At 38.4% G+C, this 25,639-nt stretch overlaps 1 protein-coding gene across 1 annotated transcript; it reads right to left on the reverse strand.

Moving 5' to 3' along the window:
* Positions 1-857: 857 nt before the first annotated feature.
* On the reverse strand, positions 858-23,784 carry LOC5573557 (neutral alpha-glucosidase AB). Its single transcript, XM_021848064.1, has 5 exons — positions 23,512-23,784; positions 22,966-23,440; positions 5,499-6,624; positions 1,412-2,267; positions 858-1,336 (listed from the first exon to the last, which is right to left on the reverse strand). The coding sequence occupies exons 1-5, from the start codon at positions 23,625-23,627 to the stop codon at positions 1,126-1,128; spliced, it is 2,784 nt and encodes a 927-aa protein (XP_021703756.1). The 5' UTR covers positions 23,628-23,784; the 3' UTR covers positions 858-1,125.
* Between the last annotated feature and the right edge of the window lie 1,855 nt (positions 23,785-25,639).

Genomic DNA, 25,639 nt, shown 5'->3' on the forward strand with positions numbered 1-25,639 from the left:
AGTTTAATTTTCGATCATTTTTGAAATCAGCCAAAATGGCGAATGTTTCAAGCTATCAAAAAGGATTGAGATTTCAATATTTTCTTCTCAATTTTTTAATGAGAAATGTAGCAAAATTTTTAATTTGAAAATAGTCTAGCGATACTCTGTTGTTATTGATCTAATGGAAGAAAAAATATTTCAATAGGTTTTTAAAGTTTATCATTACACAATAGTCGCATTTTTAACTGAAGGTCGCTTTGTTTCTATTCGCCCCACTTTTTCTATCCACCCCGTTTTACGGTACACATGCTCAACAGGTCATCAACAGATTCTTCCAGGAATGCTTTGAGAAATCAAGTGCATCATCAGCCATCGCCAGCAGCACTACGCTAGAACTGTGTATAACAAGCGAGCATTGTTTAAGATGCGTATACTCAGTACATGATGCTACTGGTCTGGGGTTAATCCATGAATTGTTTCAACGATTCTTTGGGAATTTCTTGATTGTTCTGACAAATTACTGGATCATTTGTCAAGAAATACTTCCAAAAATGCTGATGGCAAGGTATCCAACAACATCTGGCTCAGCTGTAATAATTCTGTAGGAACGTTATCATTTTTTGTTGACAATCCTTCGACTATTCTACCCAGGTACTTTTGTGCGTAGGATCCGTCCTACCCACTTCCCGCGCCACTGATTATAACCATGACTTTTTACGACCCCTCAATAACGGTCTAAAAAGAGGTTGGAGTGTACTAATTATTCAGCAGAAGCGGTTTCAAAAATATTGAAAGTGATCATCAACTCCCCGCCGTCCTCTACAAATAAAAGAGTCAAAAGGAATTTCTTTTCTATCGGTTGTTCTACTGTGGCATAGGTTTATGAACCATTATATTTAGCCGCATTTTGCAGAACTTTTCGTGTGATTTTGAAATGATGCTTATTCTACCATTATCTAATTTCAGGATGAAAACTGTGCTAAACTAAGCAACTCACTAAGTAGGTTGTTTTTTTACGTGGATCGTAGCAAAATTAATTGCATCGAATGAATTTAAAATATCCACGATAGGATCAGTCGATCAAATTTCATTCTCCTCGTATTCTTGTTATAAACATTAAAATGCTTCCTTTTTAGAAGACGTTTAGTAGTTCAGCTTGATCGACCAACTGTCCAGCATTGATACGCCCGGTTTACGAACAACAGCTGCTCCGCCTTCCAAATACACTTCCAGTGTCGAGGATTCTCCATTGGATAAGTGAAGTGTTGCAGATTTTGGCGTCTTGGTCAAACCAACAAGAATCACGCGTTCCAACCAACTCTTCGTCGGATAGCTGGCTGTGGTATCGATTTTCCTGGTGAAGATAAAAATGATGGTGAAGATAAAACATAAATATTGTTGTTATAACTATTTCTCAAAAGCAACTTACTTGCTACTTAGAACGCTGTCCTTGAACTCAAACTCCAGATATAGATATTTTCCGGAACGATACTCGAAGCTGGTTTCATCGTCAATGTAAAGAGTACCCTTGGCCGCAGCATTTTTGTCCAGTGCAACAACTAAAGTGTATGGATCGTCCTTCATTAGAGTTGCTGCGCGTCTTATACGATCCTTGCGGGGAACAACGGATCCACCACGTTGGAACACTGGAACCTTGTAGTTGTCTACCGAAATAGACTCATAACCGGTAGATGAGTATTTACGGTTATTGTCCAGATCATACCATAAATCACCCTCGCCATTCTCTTTGGCCGGGAAATAGACGTCAACCTTATTTTGGCCAGCTTTGAGCACTGGAGCAACTAACAGTTTGTCCGAAAGCATGAATTGGCTATCAAGATCATAGCATTTCGTGTCGGTAGGGTAGTGGGCCAACATGGGACGCATAATCGGCAATCCAGATCGTTCATGCTCGTAGAACATCGTGTACCAAAGGGGCAACAGTCGGTACCGCTTTCGAATGGCATCACGAATGATCAGTTTGACATCTTCTGGGAACAGCCAAGGTTCACGACGCTTCGTATCGATGTGAGCATGCGAGCGGAAGAAGGGCTGGAAAGCTCCAGTTTGGTACCAGCGATAGAACAACTCAGAATCCGGATTTCCAAAGAATCCACCGACGTCGGCACCGCAGAAACTGATACCGGAAACCGCGAGCGAGAGACACATTTTGATCGAAGCCTGCAGGTGACCCCATTCGGCCATGTTATCTCCTGTCCATACGGCTGCGTAACGTTGACTGCCGGCGAAGTGCGAACGAGTCAGGATGAACGGACGCAGGGTTCCTGAAAAAAACGTTTGAGTTAAATGATCATTTCTCGGAATATCATGAATGGTACATATGGTGCAGTTGACCACAATCAAATAAGTTTATGACGGTAATAGTCATAGTGATTGATAGAGATGAAGACTTAAATACTATGTACAGTCAGTCTTATGGATTTATTTGAAAATAATGCCTGAGAAAGCTCTTAATCACAATTAGATGTTGAACCCATAAGTATGACTACACATAATCATACCATGTGGAAATCCGCGTCCTTGATTGACATGATGAAGAATATCCATTTCTTCTAATTGCACATTCCGCTCTGCATGTTGAGATCAAATGAAATGACATTTTTTATTAAAGCAATATTTCATCACCAGTCTTGCTTGATGACCAGACATTGACATCTTTCAACAATTGTGCCTATGTATAGTAATGCAGAAGTTTTATTAGAAGCTGAACTGCTGAAAGGCTTCATGTAGCAAGTTGAGATGTGCAAGGATAAGATGAAAGCATCTTACAAACAAGAGATGAAAGAAAGATGGAAGTAGCACTTCAACGAACACTTAAATTGCATGAAAAAATAGATATCTTTGAGAGATTTGCGTCAAAATTTAATTGAGTCCAGTTTTCACCATATGTTCCAATGCTCTTTCAGCTGCACTAATGAGTTAATCTGATTTGTTCAGGAAAATTTGGAAAAAAAAGTTGGAGGGGTTGTGTGCAAGACACGACCGCAATGTTGACGTTGGATAACCTTAGGCTGGTTCAAAAAGGATATGGTTTCGAAAATGGTCTTAATGAAGGACAGATTGGGCGGTTTTACACATAGTTCAGTTAAACGTAGCATATTTCGATTATTCCAAAATTGGTTAGAGTGAGATAGTGATATTTTTTGTAAGAAATATGATTCAAAACAACTCATATTCTTGGAGGCCCTGAAAAACTATAACGAAATGGCGACGAATGTAACCGAATTTGATAGATTTTAGAAAATCACGTTTGAAAATTAGAACTGACGTAACTTTTAGCTCGTGAGTCTTGAGGTTTTTCAGTAAGGCGAATATCGTTATGATATGATGTCAAATATGAATTATTATTTTCAAAAATATTTGTTTTACTCACGTTTTTTGCTTGATGTTAATTTTGCTACCAACAGCTGTTCATTTTACCCACATAGTGCACGTGAAATGAACATTTGCATCGTTTTTTGCTAGCGATAAAAATATGTGAAGATTTCAACCCTTAATTAAGTAAATAGAGATATTTTGATGCTGGAGGCAAAAACGTGTTCCGTAGTGTGTCCTAAGATAATGACGTGGGTTATGGCTACGCGTCGGTCCCCAATTTCGGAATATCTCCGGATCCAGGTGACCAACGGTCAAAATCGACACAAATTCTAAACGTAGAAAAGTTTTTTGACAACTTGTGAAAATATTGAAAAACAAAAAAGTTATCACGATGCGAATATTTTTTTGTTGTAAAAAAATGATACTGCTAGAGTAGAGGGGTTAAAGGAAAAAATATAAGTTTTGTAAAAATACGGGCTTGATTTGTGTTTTGTCTGCTACTATAGTAACAGAAATTAGAAATAGTGTTACTATAGGTACATGTGGTACAAGGTACAAATTTGTTGTTCAAAAATCGTTTCTCGGTGACCACCTCAAATTCCCGGGTTTTCCCGGTGGATTCAAACTTCCGTCTTTTTCCCAGTTTGCTGGCTTTTTTGTTATTGAAATTTGTCAAACAATAGCTCAGTTAAACCGTTGTTTCTTTTAATCTCGTGAAAGAAAACAAAAACTGAAAATATATGTTCACACACTTAAAATGGAACGCAGAATTCTGCAAAATATGTAAACTGTGAAATATGATTTTACAGATTTTTTGTGAAACATGAATTCATCCGACACAACTGTCAAAAATTCACAGAACATTCAGTAAAGACAAAAGTTTTATAAACATTTGTGAAATCTCCACATAAAGTTCGGCGAAGATCATTTTTTTCACGGGACATCGCGATATTCACCGAAAATCTCTAAAATCAATCATCAGTTATATTGACAGCTATAAACTTAGCGAGATTTGATGTTTGTTCAGTAAAATAAAGTAAAACTTAGTCTTTGTCTGCCAAATTATAGATGATTTTTTTGGACTTCCACAATAAAATAAGACGCTGATTAGTAATTATGTAACTATATATAAAATGTGTTTGTTTATTTCAATAAAAGCTGCAGTACCACACAATAAATCCACGAAAAATTTGTGAACTATCACCGAACCTTCCGGAGATTTTGACAGATGAAAATTTTCTAGGTTTACAGATCGGTTGTTGAAATAAAAATCACCGAACGGTTCCCCGAAAATTCTGCCGTTGAGATTTCGGTGAAATTTCACAGACATCTATGATTAGATCTAAGTGTGTAAATTGAAATTATGTTTTAAGTTTTGTGAAAATTAGTCTGGGTCATTTGACATAAGGTCATTGGTTATAACGCCATATGGCATAACTACATTAGAAATAACGGCCATTTGGTATAATATTTTCTCATCAACAGAACAGCCATCTTCTAAAAGAAGAGAAACTTTGGATATGCCAAATGGCCATTATGCCAATCGGTGCTATGCCAAAGATCATTTGGCCAAATACATACCAAATGGCTTTATACGGAATGGCCATTATACCATTTAATTCCAAATAGGGTTTGTAACCTTTGACAGACACGCGTATTTTGACTGTAAAGCCGTATTAAGGTTACTGTTAAGGCCGTGAACTCGAGGTTTTTGAAGTTTATCACGACATAATAGTAATTTTTCTAAATGTAGGTCACTTTGTTTCTTTTCGCCTCTTCTTTTTCTATTCACCCCGTTTTATGATACGAGTTGACTTTTTGTCATAACCAAGAGCTATGTTTTTCAAAAGATATTCTTATGAAATGCTTTTCAATCGACATCTTATGGAATATGTTTACCCAAAATAATTCACTCTTACGCCTATCGATGCTTCAAAAATCTTTGGGTAAAGCCAATAAATAAGTTCTTTCTTGGAAATACTAATTCGATGTAAAGAACGGCCTTATGGAAATCTTAGGGCTCAGTGAGGGTACTCTATGCCCAGGGTTTTCGAAACATTTTTTACCTCAAAAAAATCTCAAGAGGACTGGGAATTGATACCTCAATGAACGCAGTCATGCTCAATTTCAAATAATCAATGTAAAATTACCATTTACCCAACGATCACAAAACTTACCTTCAGCCCGTCGAATCAGTCCATCGTAAGTGGCCATGATGTGCATATGACCGTACAGGTTATGCACATCGCGATGCTCCCATCCGCCGTGATGAATGTTGTCCTTCAGCATGGTCACTTCCGGCCCATTGAACACCGATGGTTCGTTCATGTCGTTCCAAATGCCCACTTCGGCTGTCGATTCCTTGAAATTCTCCAACAGATACTGATCGGCGTAGTACTTTCGCACTTCGGGATTGAAGAAATCGGCATAACTAGCAGCGCCAGGCCAGCACCATCCCTCGTAATCCTTTTCGTCCTTGTTCTTCACGTAGTAACCCCTATCAGTGCAATCATTGTGGAAGAAATATCCGCCATCTCGCTTGATGTGAGGATCGATGATGATCGTAAGATGACGACCGCGTTCGGTTAGATTGCGGATCATTTCCAGCGGGTGTGGGAATTTGTGATGATCCCAAGTGAAGTATTTCTTGCCATCGGTGTACTCAATGTCCAACCACATGGTGTCCATTGGGATGTCATGTTCATCAAACTTGGCCGAGACTGTGGTGACATCCTGTTCGTCATTATAGTTCCAACGGCACTGATGATAGGCAATGGCATACATTTGCGGCAGAGGAGCTTTTCCCGTTAGATCCGTGTACTGTCGGAAAGCATCCAGCGGAGTGGGACCCACAAGCACGAATGCGTCGACTATGCCGCTCTCTGAGATGAAATTGGCCGCTGGCGCCTCTTCTTGGTTCGATCGTGAAACAAAATTCACAATAGAAGACATTACGTTCTTTTCCTGTTCGGGAGAGAAAATATCAACCCAAGTCTCCGCGGCATTCTGCCAGTAAACGCCCGCTGTAGTGCTGGGGCCTGCTCCGTAGATGACAGGTACGGCTCCGTACAGGGCCATACCGTTGTCAAGCTCATACTCGAACACGTCCAAGTTGTACAAACGGTAAGGATCGCTCTTTCCACCGGCGGTGTGCTTCAGAATGAATGAATCTGCATGCTCAGGAATACCAAACAGAACCTTTCCTTGCGGGAAGCTGAAATCCATGGAGAGTCCTTCTGGACCGTTCGGTTTCGAGTCATGATGGCTCTTGAAGTTTTCCTCCCATGCACCGGGATCTTCTTTCTGCAAAAGAAAAAAAAGAGACATTTAATTCTTTGTAATTTTTGGTGGAAGATCAAGTTTAGATGGCATTTCAAAATCAATAAGTAAAATTATTTTGAATTTTGATCGCTAACAATACAACCTGAATAATCAATAAACTGTTGTTCACAAAGAGGGTACCTATGACCTAGTTTAGAAGGTTTTGAAATTAAAAGTACTGGTTAGAAACGGTGCTGAAAAGAGCTACTTTTCAGAACTGTATTTCTTTGCATTACGTCCCCACTGGGACAGAGCCTACTTCTCAGCTTTGTGTTCTTATGAGCACTTCCACAGTTATTAACTGAGAGCTATCTTTGCCAAAGTTGCCATTTTCGCATTCGTATATCGTGTGGCACCGTACATACTCTATGCCCAGGAAAGTCAAGGAAATTTTATTTACGAAGATTTCTTGGACCGACCGGGAATCGAACCGAGACACCTTCAGCATGGCTTTGCTTTGTAGTCGCGGACTCTAACCACTCGGCTAAGGAAGGCCCCAGAACTGTTTGGTACTGAAAAGTAGAAAATTTTATTACCGTCAAATGGGGTAGGTAACTTGCATCAGGGGCGAAACTTGCAACACATCAACATATACCCAAATTAACGTTTTCTGTAACATTGATCAAAATTATCAATAATGTCCAAATTGGTTAACTTCGAGCCCTGAAGAAGATTCAAACCATAGGATCGAAACGTCAGCGACAATAAAAATTATCAAAGCTTTTGATTGCGACTGCAAGCCGAAATCTAAAAAATAATTGTTTCCTCCAGATGTTTCTGAGGAGACCAAACAAGAACCGAACCAAATCAATGCTTTATTGTCCCTCAATAGCATTGAGTTGTACAACATTCATTACATGGTCGGGGTTCTGCTAAACCGCACCAAGTGCCAAAAACTTTATTCTGAGATATTTGACTCTCAATTCTTATCGTGTACTAGTTGGTCGCGGACGATTAATTTAAAATTTTTATCGCTTACATGCGATTGACAGTGTCCAATAAGTAACCCGAGATGAAACATACAAGTAAATCATCATAAATTATCGATGTAGGGTAGAAGTACCAATTATGGCTATAGTACCAATTATGGCAATAGTGGGAACAAAAAGAGATTTTTCTTATTGTTTCACTAGACTATAATGGTTTATATTCACAGGAATGATTAAACTATTTGTTTTTGATGGTAACTAAATTTTGAAAAGAACATTCGTGCAATAAGCTTCGAAAAATGAACATTTGAAAATTTTGCCTCACATATATGTCACCTTCTTAGCAGTTGGTTAAGGGACCTCCGTTACGAAATGTATGTTTTCATCCGGATAAACTGTTTCAACCGATGTATGTACGTTACCTAGTGAGAACAAATGAATAAATTTAGCTGGTATGCAATCAATTCTACTGTTTTAAATTGGAAATCGTGTTATTTCCACTATGTCGATAACTGGTACAAAGAGTGTATGAGAGCCCAATTATGGCAATACTCTGGAGGCGGTTTGTTTACATTTTTTGATCAGTAAAATAAAAGAAGTAAAGCTATTTTACTGGTGACTTCCACGACGGGACGGTTCGGTAAGGCATTATCTTCATGTTTTGTACTCAATTACTAAGATTTTTCAATCATACGTTCGAAAACGTTCGCGAGCGGAAGATGCTAATTTCATGATAGAGAGGGGTTTTCAGCGACACTCGATTTTTGAATTTTCCCTCTTTTTTCGTTAAAAATTGGCACCGGAAAGGTAATGTGAGATCATTAATGCTGTTTTGTATCATAATTTGCATTTACACTACATTTTGACTTCTTTTTCGAAAATTAATTTTCTCCCATGAACCCATTGCAAAAAATTGATTTAACTTATATTTAACCCAAATTTTTTGAAAAATTTTATGAGCGATATCTTCATTACATATAAGCGTTGCATTATCATTCGCTCTTCATGGCGTTTGAGTTCATTTCGTGCAAATATTCGATAGTCCATAATTGGTACACTTTTATGTCGAATGCTAGGAACGCTATTGCCATAATTGGTACAAAGACAACGCTTTTTGAAATCCATTTTTAGAAGCTTAAAGTCAATTTAGTACTAAAACTGTTTAAATCAACAGATTCGCAAGGCTTTAAACTAGTAATTGACACCAACAAGTCATGCTTGCGTTTTAGAAACGCGGTTACAACTTGATTTTTATTACTACTGTTGACATATTGCATCCATAATTGGTACACCTACCCTAATTGGATTTTATTTAAACATATGGTGCACTCAGTTCACTCTGGCTGAACAAAAATAAAAAAATATGGTTCTTGGTTCGGTATGGTTGGATGTGTTTCGTAGTTTTCAACAACACGAGTAAAATTGAAGTCAAATGATGTTTGTCATCACTATGCATGTAGGAATCCATGTCACAAATGCTAATGTACTATGATTGGGAAGAATTCTTTGTTATTCAAAGGTCTGGAAATGTTTTTGCGTTGTGTATCTATGTGAACAATTAATGCAACGGCTCTCTTACGCTTTCCATAATATATCTTTGAATAAGCGAGTTATCCATTTTCATAAAACTTATTAATATGTATTGATTCAAGGTCCTCACGCGTTCGTTCATACATAGATTCTAACAAGACAACAGTAATGGGTTCAAAATGGTGATGATCGTAGAAAACCATGAATTTGCTCTGCCAAAGCGCACCAAGTTGCTCCCATATGATGCACTTTTGCTGAGCAAGTTCACAGTTCAATGCGTGAAGTCTACACCAGAAATGGCCATCATTTCTACTGTACATTAACCTGCCGATGTTAAAATAATCACAGAGTTTGAATTGATTTCCATTGCCATCGAATAAAACATTGATTTCCATTACCATCGAATAGAACAACAGAAAAAAGTTTCATCGGGATTCGAACTTGTGCCTTCTGAGTGGTAATGAGTGGTAATCTAGTTCGCTAACGCTATATTATCTTCACTTCTTGAATGAGGAATGATAAACTTGGAACAAGTCAAGCGCACTCTGTCTGACGGAGTTTGATGGCAATAACGCTATTTTTTGAACAGCTAAAGCGCACCAAGTCCACCTCAGTTGTTCATACAGTATCACATTAAACTAAATCCTTATTTCATTACAGCTCCTGTGTGAATAAATTAATACATTATATAACAAGCAAATGTAAGTATTTATTTCATGTTAATGTCTTTACATCATGTCAAAATGTGATTTTCAGATAAACAGTACTTGGTGCGGTGTGGCTGGATAAAATTTCAAAGAAACTAGATAAACGGTGCCGAAGCAATATTTAATTTAAATTAATCAATTGCTGCCCAATATCACTGGCCTCTGTTTCTATGAGTTGCTTGGAATGGATAAATTGTAAGGATATAGATGAAAATTGAAAAAATCTTGCTTTATATTAGAAAAACGAATTCCCTCTGATGGCGAGCGTTGGTTTATGGTTCACTCTGGCTGAAAAAAAATACAGTTTTACATGTCCTTCCAGAGAAAAATTGTGATCTAAGATTACAAGGGACTATTCAAATGACTCGATATTTTTATGGTGGAAAGGTTTTGGTTATATGAGTCCTCTGGTGTAAAAAACTCAATAAAAAAAAAAAATTTGGAAAGATAGGGTAGGTTTACCAATTATGGATGCAATATGTCAACAGTAGTGATAAAAATCAAGTTGTAAACGCGTTTCTAAAACGCAAGCATGACTTGTTGGTGTCAATTACTAGTTTAAAGCCTTGCGAATCTGTTGATTTAAACAGTTTTAGTACTAAATTGACTTTAAGCGTTTAAAAATGGATTTTAAAAAGCGTTGTCTTTGTACCAATTATGGCAATAGCGTTCCTAGCATTCGACATAAAAGTGTACCAATTATGGACTATCGAATATTTGCACGAAATGAACTCAAACGCCATGAAGAGCGAATGATAATGCAACGCTAATATGTAATGAAGATATCGCTCATAAAATTTTCCAAAAATTTTGGGTTAAATAGATGTTAAATCAATTTTTTGCAATGGGTTCATGGGAAGAAATTAATTTTCGAAAAAGAAGTCAAAATGTAGTGTAAATGCAAATTATGATACAAAACAGCATTAATGATCTCACATTACCTTTCCAGTGCCAGTTTTTAACGAAAAAAGAACGAAAATTCAAAAATCGAGTGTCGCTGAAAATCCCTCTCTACCATGATATTAGCATCTTCCGCTCGCGAACGTTTTCGAACGTGTGATTGAAAAATCTTAGTAATTGAGTTCAAAACATGAAGATAATGCCTTACCGAACCGTCCCGTCGTGGAAGTCACCCGTAAAATAGCTTTACTTCTTTTATTTCACTGATCAAAAAATGTAAACAAACCGCCTCCAGAGTATTGCCATAATTGGACTATCATACACTCTTTGTACCAGTTATCGACATAGTGGAAATAACACGATTTACAACTTTAAACAGTAGAATTGATTGCATACCAGCTAAATTTATTCATTTGTTCTCACTAGACAACATACATTCATCGGTTGAAACAGTTTATCAGGATGAAAACATACATTTCGTAACGGAGGTCCCTTAGCCAACTGCTAAGAAGGTGACATATATGTGAGGCAAAATTTTCAAATGTTCATTTTTCGAAGTTTATTGCACGAATGTTCTTTTCAAGGTTTAGTTACCATCAAAAACAAATAGTTTAATCATTCCTGTGAATATAAGCCATTATAGTCTAGTGAAACAATAAGAAAAATCTCTTTTTGTTCCCACTATTGCCATAATTGGTACTATAGCCATAATTGGTACTTCTACCCTAGGTCTATTCCGCACTTGCATCATCTGTTTGTGTATAGTAAATGTGTTGTTTTATCTGAAATTAATTTAATTTAATCGGTTCATCCATGCAACCGTTACAACACGTTACACACAGAAATTGAAGCCGTCAGAAATTTTTCAAATGTGAACAAAATCTTTTTTAAAATTTCTGTACTAAAAGCGTAGATTTTTTTCGGTTTTCCAGTGTCAATCGATTGATTAGATTATGAGCAAGCATATTATACAACCAGTATCATGGACTTTGTCGCCAAACGATAAAAAATGCCGGGTGTCCAAAATATATACTTTGAGGGTCCAAAATGTATTGGTGTGTCCAAAATAATGAAAAACAGTGCTTCACAATTCAATTATTTTGGATCCTACATGGCCGTATGGGCATTTTTATCTCGTAGAGGAAGTATTTTTTTCTACATTTTGGCTTGTTGTTTGACTTGGTTACGCTGTGCAATTAATTAATTGGGACAAAAGCTAAAATCACTTCCTTGGGTGGTCCAAAATACGACCGTTACATTTTTGAGTATCCTGGAAGGACTCTGTTAGGAATCCTGTAAGTATTCTGATCAGAACCATTCTGAAATTTGGAAGGTTTTTTTTGAGAAATATGGAAAGACATATTTAAGAATCCTGAGAGTATTCTGATTAGAATCCTAGAAAAAATCTGAAGAGTATCCTGAAACGATTTTGATAAGCTTCATGGAACGAATCTAACAATAATGGCATGGATGCTGATGAGATTTCTTAGAGGATACTGATGAGAATTTTGAGAGGCTTCTGGTGAGTATGCTGAGAGGATTCTGATAAGAATCATGAGTATATTCTGAGGAGAATCCTCGCATTTTGATTTTTAATTCTGATGAAAAACTTGAGACGAGTATGAAGTCAATTCTGACAGGACTCTGATGAAATATTTTGGAGGATTTTAAAGGATTCTGATTAGAATGCTGTGAGGGTTCTGTTGTGAAGAGGATCCTGATAAGAATTCTGTAAGGATCAACACGCTCAAAAAAGAGTTCTGGAAAACGTGAACTGTCAAAAATACACCATGAACTACCATCATGTTTACGCATAATCATGATCTAGTTCACGGTGTATTTTTGCTTGTTGACGAGTTCACGTCTGCTGATCATGGATACGAGAACGAATTTTTTTTCTGTGAAGAGAATACTAGGTAGAATCTGATGAGAATCTGAGCAGAATCCTGATAGAATTTAGATGAGAAACCTGTGAGAAATATATTGTGAATCCTGCAAGGGGTCTCATGTGAATCCTGCGATGATTAGAATCCTGCGTCAGTTCATGAATAGGTTCCGATGAGAATCCTTAGAGTAATTCGATGTGAATCCTACGAAGAATATTATGTGTGTTGCGAAGAATACTGAGAGAATTCTCCCAGAGATCCCGGAGAGGATTTACCAGAAACTTAGGATCCACAGTTTTCCTTCCAGGATTCTCAATGGAATCAAAATTTCCAAAATATATCTTTTGAACTTGGTTATTAAACCTGAGCTTCATCACAGTGACCGAACATACCCAAAATACGCATATATAACTTCCGATAGTTCAACCTTCATGAAATGCTGTATTCTGAGTTTTCAAATTTTTCTTTACTTATCGTTTGAACAATTTCCACCCATATTATAAATGTATACACTTATTCAGACCTTGCGCGTTCGGTAAATAAAATTACCGAACAAATCAGTAATTCACTAGAACACCGATTATTCGGTAATTCAGCAGCTTTTGACAGCTCATTACAAACAAAACTACCGAACTACGGTAAATCCTAGGTGATCCGTCAAAAAATTTACCGATAAATCTGTGAATTTTTAGTATCACCGAAAACTGTAAAATATTCAACTGATCTTTCGGTAAAATGTCCAAGTCTAGATTACCGACTTCAGTAATTTGAACGAATGACAGGGTCAATCAGTCATGTACGTTTTTCTTCCGGGTGTTGCTGTGAAATTTTTCGTGAAATGCCTAAAAACGAAATTGTGCCAGTATCTCAAAGACTCAAAGATCTCGAAAAGTATTCTAGACAGACAAATATGATGGAGGTGAGTTTATCGTAGCTTACACATGCTCAATAAGCTAAAATTATTTTTTTTTTTGCAGTCAGCTTCCACTGCTCCCATGCAGTTACCCGTGCGCATCGATCCCATCAGCGGTTGGGTCCCGTCGCAGCAGCTTTACATTCATCTTTACTCTACTCGTTGATTTTACTTATGAATAAAGAAGCGCAATCATAAAAATCCTTCGTTATTTTTGTTCCTTACTAGAAAACAAGGTTCCAAGAAAAATTATCCGTGCACCGTATCTACAGTTCTTCGGTGAAGATTACCGACAATTCGGTAGTTTTGACAGCTGAGCTCAAACACGCGGATTACCGAATGATCTGTAATCGGCTGGTTTACCGAACCGTTTACCGATCGTTCAGCTGTTGAGATTTCGGTAAATGGATTACCGAATTCGGTAATTTGATCTAAGTGTGTATGAATAAGCCAATTGTTTTCAAAATTGTTGTAATTTAAAAAGTAAAAAAAAAGAAAACTGCTGTTATTTTGGCCGATTTCATCTGGCGCTAAACTTTTTAACCGGTACTATGAAAAATTTAAAATGTCGTGGTAATGAAATTGAGGATGTTTGTAGTTATCTGCCAAAATTTCATGCCGATTTCTCATAGGGAAACAAAGTTACAGCATGTCAAAGTGTTGCATTTTGTATGAAAATCGGCTTATTTTCATTGGCAAACAGCTAAAAAGTGGAAAAATCATAATTCCACCAATGGAATATTTTAAAACCTTCTTATCAAAACCCAAATATTAAACTCTAGCGGAAAAAATTGAGGTGCGACATGCTTCTGTTTTAGCCAGGGAATCCCCATGAAATTACACAAGAGTTTTTTTCCAGTATTGCGCATTAGGCAGTTTAAGATATTATCCTAGGAATTTCTTTTAAAATGCATTTTCGGTTTATTTGGCAAACTGCCTTTGGTAATTGGAATTTGTTTAGGAATTATTCTCAAAGTTACTCCAGGTATTTTTTTTTTCTATCTTTATTAACGAGATTTTTAGCCCTGCGCTAGTTCATCTCGGGACCAACGGCTTTACTTCCGTTCCGAAGGAAGTCGTCACTGAAATGTTTAGTGACTATCTCGGGGTCCTCGGCGTGAGAGGCGTGTTTTCTAACCACTACACCAGAGGAACCAGGTATTTAATGAAATAAAAACCTTTAATGATTTCCGCAATAATTCTAAATTTTCAAGAAGTTATAGAATTTTACCTGAAGTGTTATATTTTTGGATGCTTCGAATCGCGGACACTGGTCTTAAATGACTCAAAATAGTTATTTAAGCAACAAGTTGCAAAATGATATTTTTTTCAGCACGAGTCGTACATTTATCCAACGAGGTTTGCCTAGTTGGATAATTACGACGAGTGCTGAAAAAAAACGAGTTTTGCAACGAGTTGCTTACAAGAGTTTTTGCAATTACGAAAAATTCCGTTGATGTTGGATTGTTTCTTGGAACATAAACATGTTTAGAGAACCCACATGGACATCCAAGCGTAGTAAGAGCCTTATATTTTTCAATCACGTAGGCTTTGATACAGTTGAATGACTGTATGGACCTATGCACGAGTTCATTATCTGACGTTTGAGCGGTGCCGTGTTATTTACGTGACCATGGCAACGAGTGAATTCGGCACCGCTCAAACGTCAAATTAGTGAACACGTGCAAAGGTCCATATTGCTATATTGCGCCTTCATTGCTATATTCTGCATTCGAAGATAAACCAGGTAAAGCACCGCGAACAGTTGTCTACTTTAATTAATTAATTAATTTAATTATCGCTTATTTTCCGGTTTTTCCGGTATGATTTTTGGATTTATCCCGGTCTTTAATCAATGGACTAAAACGCAGAACAGCGACTCCTTGGTCGGTTTTTTATTGAATATAATAAAATAATAAATCTGATTCAAGCATTTCAACGATAATTAGAAGTGGTTTTCCGCCCAAAAAGAAAAACAATATTGTTCGTAAAAGATTGGCTTGCTTTTTTGCTCCCGTACAATTACTATGGAATGAAAAATGCTGAAAAAACTTTAACGTCGGTTTTATCAATACTAGGTGTCTGTCCCATACACCCCTTTGCTTCTTACCACCTCAATTGGGTCCTAAAATGTTTGATGAAATCTTGTTTTTATTTAATGACACGAAAGAGTATGTTACTGCAACTATTTTAGCAATTTTTCCCGCTCAAATAACGGCTACATCATATTTAAACTTTAATTTAAAAATTGGGTCCATAAATGAACCTTGACATTTTTGATCATTTTTGACGTTCGCTTAATCGACAAAAACACCACAGGGCATTTAGTTTTAACACTGGGGTTGTTCCTATCTGACATTTTGGAAGGGACACGGAAAGCAAAATACACCCAAAATTTGAGTTTAAGCTAAGGAGTGTGACAAAATCTAAAACAATGTTTTTTGAACTTAAACAAAATAAAAACATTTAAAAATTGAGTAAACATGTGTTTTTAGCCTAAACTTAAGCGTTTGGCATTAAAATGGGGACAGGCCTTTAGGACCCTATTGTGCCAATAGGATGGTTTCTACTCTACGCACTTCACTTCGACAGGGATTTGTTTTAAAAACTACCAAGCCAATATTCAGAACAACTAGCTGTCCATGCATACATTGTATTGAACAGTAGACTGTAGAGGATTTGAGAAAAAAAATATCACAAATTGTATGTCAATTTTGCATTTCCCATTTTCTCAACTTTTTCGGAGGATTTTCAAAAAGATTATTCCACACAAACACGTCGGAGCCCCTGAAGAAAACAAAAGTGAAAAAATTGTTCGAATCGGTCGTCCCGTTCTCCAGCCAACTCGTGACACACAAACACTATTCCATTTTCATTTATATATAGATATGCCCTTTTTGTGCATCTTATTACCCTTTTAAAAAGTATTTCAATTTCTATTATTTATATTTTTTATCTTCATAAAAATAAAGAGTTAACTAAAGTAAATAAGTTTGAAATGATGATGAAAGAAAGCCGCACATGTTGAAGCATGTATCTTAATATATACGTTGTGTGAAATAATTCCATTTGAATTGACCATAAGAAATGCCATAAACTGACAGCATGGTATACCTGCTTTTAACAGCTATCAGTTTAGAGAACAGTCACATTGTATTCAAAAATATTCTTTTTTTTTTTTTAATTTAGTATTCAGTAACTAGACTTAATTATGAATCCAATATGTTGGAATGGTTGAACCTTCTGCAAGAAGTTTTGAAACTTTTTTTTTTTTTAATTCAACACTTCTTTATTTGGCCTCTTGTTTTACAACATATTTTAGCCAGGTGAGACTAACAAATGAAATACATTTTATAGATCGATATTTGTCCGAATGAAAAAGTTAGCTAACAATTCATACAAGATACTGTTTTGAGTTTTAAGTATAATTTGAACATCCGGAGCAATTCCTTTCTTAATAACGGCTCTCCAAAGCTCTTGGCGGTGAGCCTCGTACCGTGCGCATGTGAATATCAGGTGATCAGGTGATGAAGCTCCGTCGCCACAATCGCAGTTATCTTCTTCTATGATGTTGTTCCTCTTGAGATGAGCGGCTATTCTTGAATGGTTGCTAATCAATTTGGATAGAACCACTATTTGACGACGGTTAAGGTTATAAGAAGACCACCACGGATTGGTACTCACCGTAGGCAGATACTGTAGCAGAATCTCCCTTTAAAGCCGTTGTCCCAAACTTCCTGCCAAATGCTTAGCGTTTAGAGGGGAAGACGATGTCGAATGAAGAGAATTGGTATCTCTCCAGGCTACCATGAACGGATGCTGCTTTGGCTTCTCTATCTGCGGCTTCGTTGATAGCAATGTTACGATGTGCTGGAACCCACATTAGCGTGACGGACTTACCGCTTTCTTCAATGTCTCGAATCAACTTTCTTGTCTGATACCACAATGGCGGTAGTTTCGGTTGTAGCTTCCGATTAGCTAGGCTTGTTAAGCTGCTAAGACTATCGGACAGGATGAGAAATTCTAATCCCTGACAAGCGTATATGTGCTCTAAAGCTCGGTAAATGCCTAAAAGTTCGGCATGGAAAACCGACACCGTAGGGGGAAGTTTGGTTTGGCACAATGCCTCGCCTGTTTGACTAACCACCGCATACCCACATGCTGCTGAAGATCTAGATCCATCCGTACCCAGTAAAGTCGCATTTGGGTACCTGGTAGCAATCATATTTTCAATTTCCTCAGTGCAGTACCGATGATTATTTTGCAACAGCCTATGGATCGACAGGTCAATGGAAACAAGTTTTTGTCTTATTTGGGGTGTGAAATGAAAGCATGGTAGGATTCGTATTGTGGATAAAGGTCCGGCATATGCGCGATACATAAGAATCGTCTTGCCTATCCCGGATTGGGCTGCTCGTCCTTCTATTACTGGTATCACAAATTTTTCATGCCATGATTCTAGTGAAAATCTTTTGTTGACAAATTTGCAGGCCAACGTCTCTCTTCGAAGTTTTAGAGGCAGAAGTCCACACAATACCTCTAATGATCCAGTGTGGGTGGTTTTGGTGGAATCTAGGATAATGCGGATGCAAGCCCACTGTATTCGATCCAGTTTGACGAGTTCGTCGGTTGGCGCTGACTCAAAGAAGATGCACCCATAATCGAGTATTGATCGAATACATGTTTTGTAGATGGCCAGCAAAGCATCGGGATGGGCACCCCAAGTTTGCCCAGCAACCGATCGCATGAAATTTACGTAAAGTGATGCTTTTTGTTTGATGTAGTTGATTTGCATACCCCAGGAGAGTGTAGGAGTTAGATATAATCCTAGCAGCTTGATACAGCTTTTGTAGTTAACCATTGTATTGTTTATGTAGAATGGATAACTTTCTCCCAGAGCACGATTGCTAAATACCATTGCTGAACATTTTGTAGGGGATACTTCCAACCCCACTGAAGTCAATCCGTCCGCAAAATCGGACACTGCACCTTGGATAATGGAAACGCTATCTTCTAGAGTTGTCCCTCGTACTATGATGGACATGTCATCAGAGAAATCAATCTTGACAGGCCCAGGAGTACGAGATACCATCAGCGAGCTGATTAAGATGTTGAAGCAAAGGGGGCTTAACGGAGCACCCTGTAGTAATCCAATCCATGTCCTTCTTTCGATGTTTCTGAGGCTATCGATTGACCCCGATATTATACGTTCAACGAAGAGACCATAAATGGATTTGACGAGACATTCAGATATACCTACTCTTCGCAGCTCTCTAACGAGTAAAGGAATTTGCATTTGAATTTGTTGGTGGTTGTGAAAAGCAGTGCGAACTTCATCTATTAATATGTGAAGGGCGTCGAAAGTACCCTTTCCCTTACGAAAACCACATATTAATTCAGGGAATCGCAAGTTGTGTTCTAGGTACCATTCGATTTTTTCCTTTACCATATTTTCGTAAGTTTTACGAAAACAGGAAGCCAACGCTATCGGGCGGTAAGACGCTGCATCTTCAGGTGGTTTGCCTGGTTTCAAAATCGGGATGATTTTGAAAATTTTCCATGCTTCGGGAATGTTTCCACAGTCAAATATAGCGTTGAAGATTTTCAAGAGACATACTTGTCCATTGAATGGCAGATTGTTCAGCACTGAGTAGCAAATTCCATCAACACCGGGAGAGGAATCTTTCCCTTGTTTGAAGGCCGTTTGAAGTTCGTGAATAGTGAAGAATCCTCCTGGCGTATGCCTTCCACAATCGCACTCCAATATCTCCATAGGTTGGGTGCAAGTGTATGCGGGGGCTAGACGATCCAACAATTGCTCCAATACTTGCTCATTCCGCAGCTGGCACTGATTTCCCGATTTCCTTCCATTAAATCGCTTAGCCCATCTCCAAAGATCTCTAACCGAAGTCTGAGAATCCAATGTATCACAGTGTTTTCTCCAAGATTCTTTCCTTTTTTTCTTCACTAGCTTCTTAAACTTCAATTCCGCCTCCTTGTACCCCTCGTATACAGCGTATTCCAGTGAACGTCTCCACACTTTGAAAGCGCGTCTGCTGTCCGATAGTGCAGATTTTAGTTCATCGTCCCAGTACGGTAAGGGGACCATCTTGGGGTTGTTCTGAGTGCGTTGGGCTGGTGAAGATTGCGTGAGGCTTCCCCAAACAATTTGGAAAAAGGTTTCATAGTCTACAACACCCATATTTGCAGAGATTTCTTCTTCTACTCTATTTCTGAATGCATCCCAGTCCATTTTGCGATATTTGAATGGTTGTTGCTTAATCTCGGTGGTAATTTCTTCAGTCCCGAAAGCAATGGGAAAATGATCGCTTCCAAATGCGTAGTCCAAAGTTCTCCATTCAAAAAGAAGACTTATGTCAGCTGATGCTAAGGTGATGTCTATCACACTGGAAGCACGATGAACATCAACCCGCGTGTAGCTGCCATTATTCAGCACAACGAGGTTCAAATTTAATAAGGCTGATTGAAGTGAATCTCCTCGACGATCTTGACGATGGTCACCCCAAAGAGGATGTTTAGCATTCCAATCACCGCCTACGATGCAAGGTTGCGGAATGCCACCCAGAAACTCTTCCAATTCTGCTTGACTAACAGCTGAGTTTGGATGAATGTAGACTGATACCATATTGCCGAGACTGCATGCGATTTGGCAGGCCACCGCATCAATGCCCTCAGGTGTAGTCAATGGAAACGATTTCGGTTGTAGCTCCTTCCTTGCGGCAACTAGTACTCCTCGTGCATTGCTCCGATGATCTTTCCTGAAGACATGGAAGCCTTGAATATCGAACTGCTTGTCAGCATCCAGGTGAGTCTCGGAAATCAGCAATACTGATGATTTTGTAGAATCAATTCCATTGCATAAATTGTAAGGGCCACATCGACGTTGAAGTGTTCATAGTAGTTGTTCATTATAAACGCAGTGAACCTGCTTCACTCTTTCGCTGATGAGGGCGAGTATTTCTGACCGAAACTGTTGCTCAGTAAAACCCGAGCTCGAATCCTGCAGCTCACGAATCATTTCCCTGACGTTGTTGGTATTTCACCCTTCTTTTATAGCTGTACATACTTGCTCCTCCACGTGTAGCTCTAAGCTTGGGAGGCCGTCCTCAGAAATATCCCCTGTTGATGCTCGCTTCGTACGTTTGGCTCGTGTGACAGAACCAGTAACAGATGGTTGCTTACTGCCACTACTAGCAGGACCGCAGCAGGTTGATGGCACTTGAAGATCCGATGATGCTTGTAGAGAGGATTGAGATTGAATTGCAGGAACCATTGTAGATTCTGCATTTGGAGAAGTTATTACGCATCGGACATTGTCTAGTGTCATTCGCTGCATGCTTACCCCCGCAATTGACACACTGCGGTGAGGTCTGGTTGCATTCATGATCGTCCGAAATATCGTTTTCTAAACAGCAATGACACCTCTTTTTGCTCCTACAGTTCTTTAGGCTATGACCTAACCTCCAACAATTACGACATTGACGTAGTGGATAGATGTATGGCTTGACTTGTAGAGCGCCCTATTTATTTCCACGTGCGTAGGTAGAGTTAAACCACTGAAAGTGATTATCACTGTCGTTAGAGGGGTCAGCTCGGTGCCATGCTTCTTTACAACCCGGCGCATTTCAACTACGTCAGGGTTGAATAGTTGAATTGATTTGCCTTTATCGAAAGAAATGGCATCGCGTAATTCCTCATCTTCCACTTCTAGCTCAATACTAGCTACACCGAGAGTTTCGATCAGCCGTTGAGGGATCATAAATGAAACATTTTCTACATCCATCTCCAGTAGACTGTTAGCAGCGTTCGCCGTTCGCATGAGGATTTTCATCTTACGTCTTGATATTGGAGCAGCTTTCACATAATCGTGGCCAAAGTTCTGGATAATCCGTTTGGCCATCGTTGAAATTGATAGATTAGCTTCACCTTGTGCTTCTGCTATTACCAGGAAAGGTCCTGGGAAGTCCGGCTGATAGCAACGTTTTCGAGGAGTAGCGGTTTGCTGCGATGCACCGTCGTTGCCAGGCATTATTTCACAAAAGCGACCGAACAATAACCGATCCGATAATAGAGATTGGTAGATATATCGAAAGTTGGCTCAACACGTCTGTGGCTCACCGCAGTTCGATTGTAACTAAGTTTTGAAACTTTGATTTCAAACTTTGAGTCAGATAAGTTAGAGAAAAAAATCAAGCCCTGATAGTAAGAGAAAACAATGTCATAAAGTATTTCGAAACATTGCCAACCAATTTGAAACATTTCTAAGAAGTTTAATGCAGCAAATTAAAGTATTTCTACAAGCAATTAAATCATCAATGTTTTAATGTTATTTGTCCAAGAGTACAGATGCTTAATGGTAATGGTAATGGTAAGACATAATGCTAATCATCAACCATATCATTTTTCTATGATTTATATTTGGTGGTTTGTAGCTTGTTCGTTCAAAATTATTTTCCCGGTGACCATCTCAAATTACCGGTTTTTTCCCGATGGAATCGAATTCCCACCTTTTTCCCGTTTTTCTGGCCACCCTGGCTAGATGATCCAATTCCAATCCAGAATCCCTTGTCTGAATTGGATTTGGATCATTCGACGGATGTAAAACCAGAATCGCTAGTTGATGTAGCCATTGAGAAATCCAGAGAAAAAGAATGGTGTATGAACGCACTCAGATATTAGTTTGGCAACTTCGAAAGCAGAACTGAAAAGTGCTACTTTTCAGTGCTGAAAGGTTGTATTTTTCAGCATTGTTTTATTTGGTAGGGAGAGTAGGCCGTTATGTGGTCCATTCTGTTAACAAAAAGCAGGCTGATATACAAACAGTTCTTCCAAGAGAATTTCACCCTATGCTTCCATTTATTGGTTTTACTAGCACATCACCAAAAATTTGTAAATATTATTTTTGTGTGTGGAAATTTTAAGATCGCTCGATCCCATCCCACTGCTAGTGGAAATCCGGGACCATGGAATTACGTTAAACTTTGGTAAGGATTCGTCCAAATATAAAGCAGATTCCCAGAAAATTCTTGGGCAGAATTTAAATTAATACCTCTTGGAATTCTCACAAAATTCTTTTGTTTTCTTTTACGTTTGATTTTACGAAAATGGTGGAACAAGTTGTGCAATAATAAAAGTTGGCCGCAATTAAGGATACTGTGTATTAAAATTTGCTGTAACGACAGAGTTTTATTGCTTTGAAGTTGTGAGCAGCACAGTCAACATGGCTGCCAAAATGAATGACGGGCTACTTAGCCTTAAAAAACGTTGAGTTGGCTCTCTACAGGCTCATCCTGTAGGCTCAAGTGTTTAGCCTTCCGATAACACCTGTTGTAAGAATCATGCAGAACAAAAACTCTAACGGAAAATGGTGCTGCACGAAACAACCTGTAAAGATATTTCCAATAACCAAAAAAAAAATCAAATCGTTTTCTACTCACCACTTCCTGAACTTCATTCTCCTGCCCTTCCTGTTCGTTCTCAACCGGTGCTGGCTGAGCCGTTTCCTTCCTGCGCAGATGCTCGAACCGCATCATTCCCATCGAGTTGGCCGAAACGACCACCTTTTCTCCATTCAGGAAATCGATCTTGAAAGGTGCAAGCTGCACCACCGCCTTGCTGGTTCCTCCTTCAGCGGTCACGACGATGGTGGAAGCGGAACCGGTTTCCACCTTTACCCCGACGTATTCCGGCTCTTTGGCCAGTGCATCCACAACGCGATACCTCTCGCTGAGGGGGCTCTTCTCGTTTATCTGGAAGTGGAAAATTCCACCTTTCACGGCGCCCAGCTTCAGAACATACAGATGCTTCGTCTCTGAGTGCTGGAGGTCCAACAGGATGTACTGTTTGTAGGTTTGCAACGTTTCCGGAAGAACCACAAATTTGCTCGTTTCTGGTTCGGACAAACGGAGCCGGCTGCGGAAGACATCATTGTTAGGTAAAATCATACGACCTTCATTTTAGAATACTTCAAGTACGGTACATACCGACAAAAACTGCTTTGTTCGCAGGTCTTGAAGTTGTTCCGGTCGACTCCTTTCGCTTCGTGGAGCAAGCAAACTGCAACCACGGCTAACGCCATCCACAGCTTTCGGGTCACCATTTTCCCGGCGGACAACAATGTCGTCGGCACTGGGGAACCGCACAAGAAGATTGCCTAAATTATTATAACTTTCGCCAGAAGAATGATTTGATTTTTGCTACGGAAAACACCGGTTCTTTTCCAATGCGTTTTGCCGGACGACGGAACAGAAACTGACACAGGAACGAAAACCTTTTTCGCGACACGTCAACTTCGCTGACAGAGTGACAGTTTTCAACAATGACGGACAGATGGCGCATTCGGGTTCTTATTGGATTTGTAGGGGAGAGGATCTTAGAACGGGCATCGTTTAGAAAAGTGAATTCGCGACTACGAAGCTGCTGATGTTTTCTACGGTTTTCTGTGAGAAAAACAAGGCGAGATATACTTTTTGCTTTTTTTTCACGCACACGATGACAGTTCCTTACGAGGTTTTCCGTTGGTGCGAGTGCTTTGTAAATCTCTTTTTGTATCGTAGTCGCGAATGCGATCAGTATTTTTGTTTATTTTATATTGAAGGGTTTTAGGTTGTTTTTAAATTCAGAGATATGGACAAGGGAGAGTAAAATTTATCGTGTGCTATGCAGGAATTCGCTAGTTGGAACACGACACGACTGCCTTCCATCTAATGAACCCGACCCTTTAGTTGGAACGACTGACTATTCGCTGGTTGGAAAAAAATCCAACTAAAAAGCAATAGAATGTCAAGAGAAGATGTCAAACTAACTTTGACGTCTGACTACCATTGCATTTTAATCTCTATACCACAGACAAACAGACGTAACACTGACGAAAATTCCATCGACCGATCATTTCAAATTCGATATGTTACAAATCTCACAACCAAAAGCGGGCGCCTCGTTTTTCTTTGCGTTTGACGTTTCACACTACCGCCATCTGCCGGTTTTGTTGTACGAAACACCTTACGTGCAACATGCTCACCATATGATGATGGTGTAAACTGGGCGATGGATTTTGAAGAAATTCTTTCAAGTGTTACGTCTGTTTGTCTGTGTCTATACAGTCGAATCGGCTTGTTTAGGGGTATCCTGTTTTTTACACATTCGGATTCTATCACTCAGGCAAAAATACTAACAAATATCATTATTTTCACTTATGTTTATTAGCCACAAGAAATCGGTAAGCATTTCATTACTTCGCCTTATGAATTCATCCAAATTATGCCAATGTGATTTCTTGCTTATTTCATAGACCAGCATTATGAACAATGACATAAAAATTTATGGATTCAATACTTCAGCAGTATGAAGTACTTACCTATTTATGACGGAAATTATAATTAACAGTATGTTGTTCAATCGGTATATTGATGAAATTTTTGATGCATTCTTCTTCTACCTACTGAGAAATTAATTAGCAAAAGTTCAGGAATATGGCATTTCGAAATAAAAGTTCGCTTTTACTAGTTGGTATGCGAAGCAGAGATTCGAAAAATGTGCAATAGTATAATCACCTGTCTGATGAAGTATAATTTATTTAATGAAATATGAGCTAAATCATCATTATCTATTTATTCAAATATGATTTTACAAATAATGCGATTTTTCATTTCAACAAAAAGTGCGTATTGTCGTTTTTAATCTTGCTTCCTTTAGTTTTATTATGCAGGGTGAAAACGGTAGCGGTGATTTTGAGGTGCTATCTGGTTGGGTATTCTTAGAATCACTCATATTTCGTCAGGATTTTCTCTTTTTCTATTTCAATCTCCTGTTGCTGCTGAAATTGAAATTCTACGTTCGTTAATATATTTACTAAAAGATTACCTTTGAAAATATCGAAGAAACCAGGCGTCTGTTAATAAATCTGCAATCAGCACTTCGTGCTACAAAGCAAGCCGTTACACGTTTTCATAATAACAGCCTTATAACTTTTTCACACTAATGACAACATTGGAAATCATAAGGCGCGCAATGAAATTTGCAATTGTCAATTATTTAATCAATTATGATTATCATTTTGATGTAAATGATTAATAACAGCAATGAAAATCATAAGGCGCGCATTGAAATGTG

The sequence above is a fragment of the Aedes aegypti genome, chromosome 1 (genome assembly GCF_002204515.2).
Source record: "Aedes aegypti strain LVP_AGWG chromosome 1, AaegL5.0 Primary Assembly, whole genome shotgun sequence".
Taxonomy (NCBI): Eukaryota; Metazoa; Arthropoda; class Insecta; order Diptera; family Culicidae; genus Aedes; species Aedes aegypti.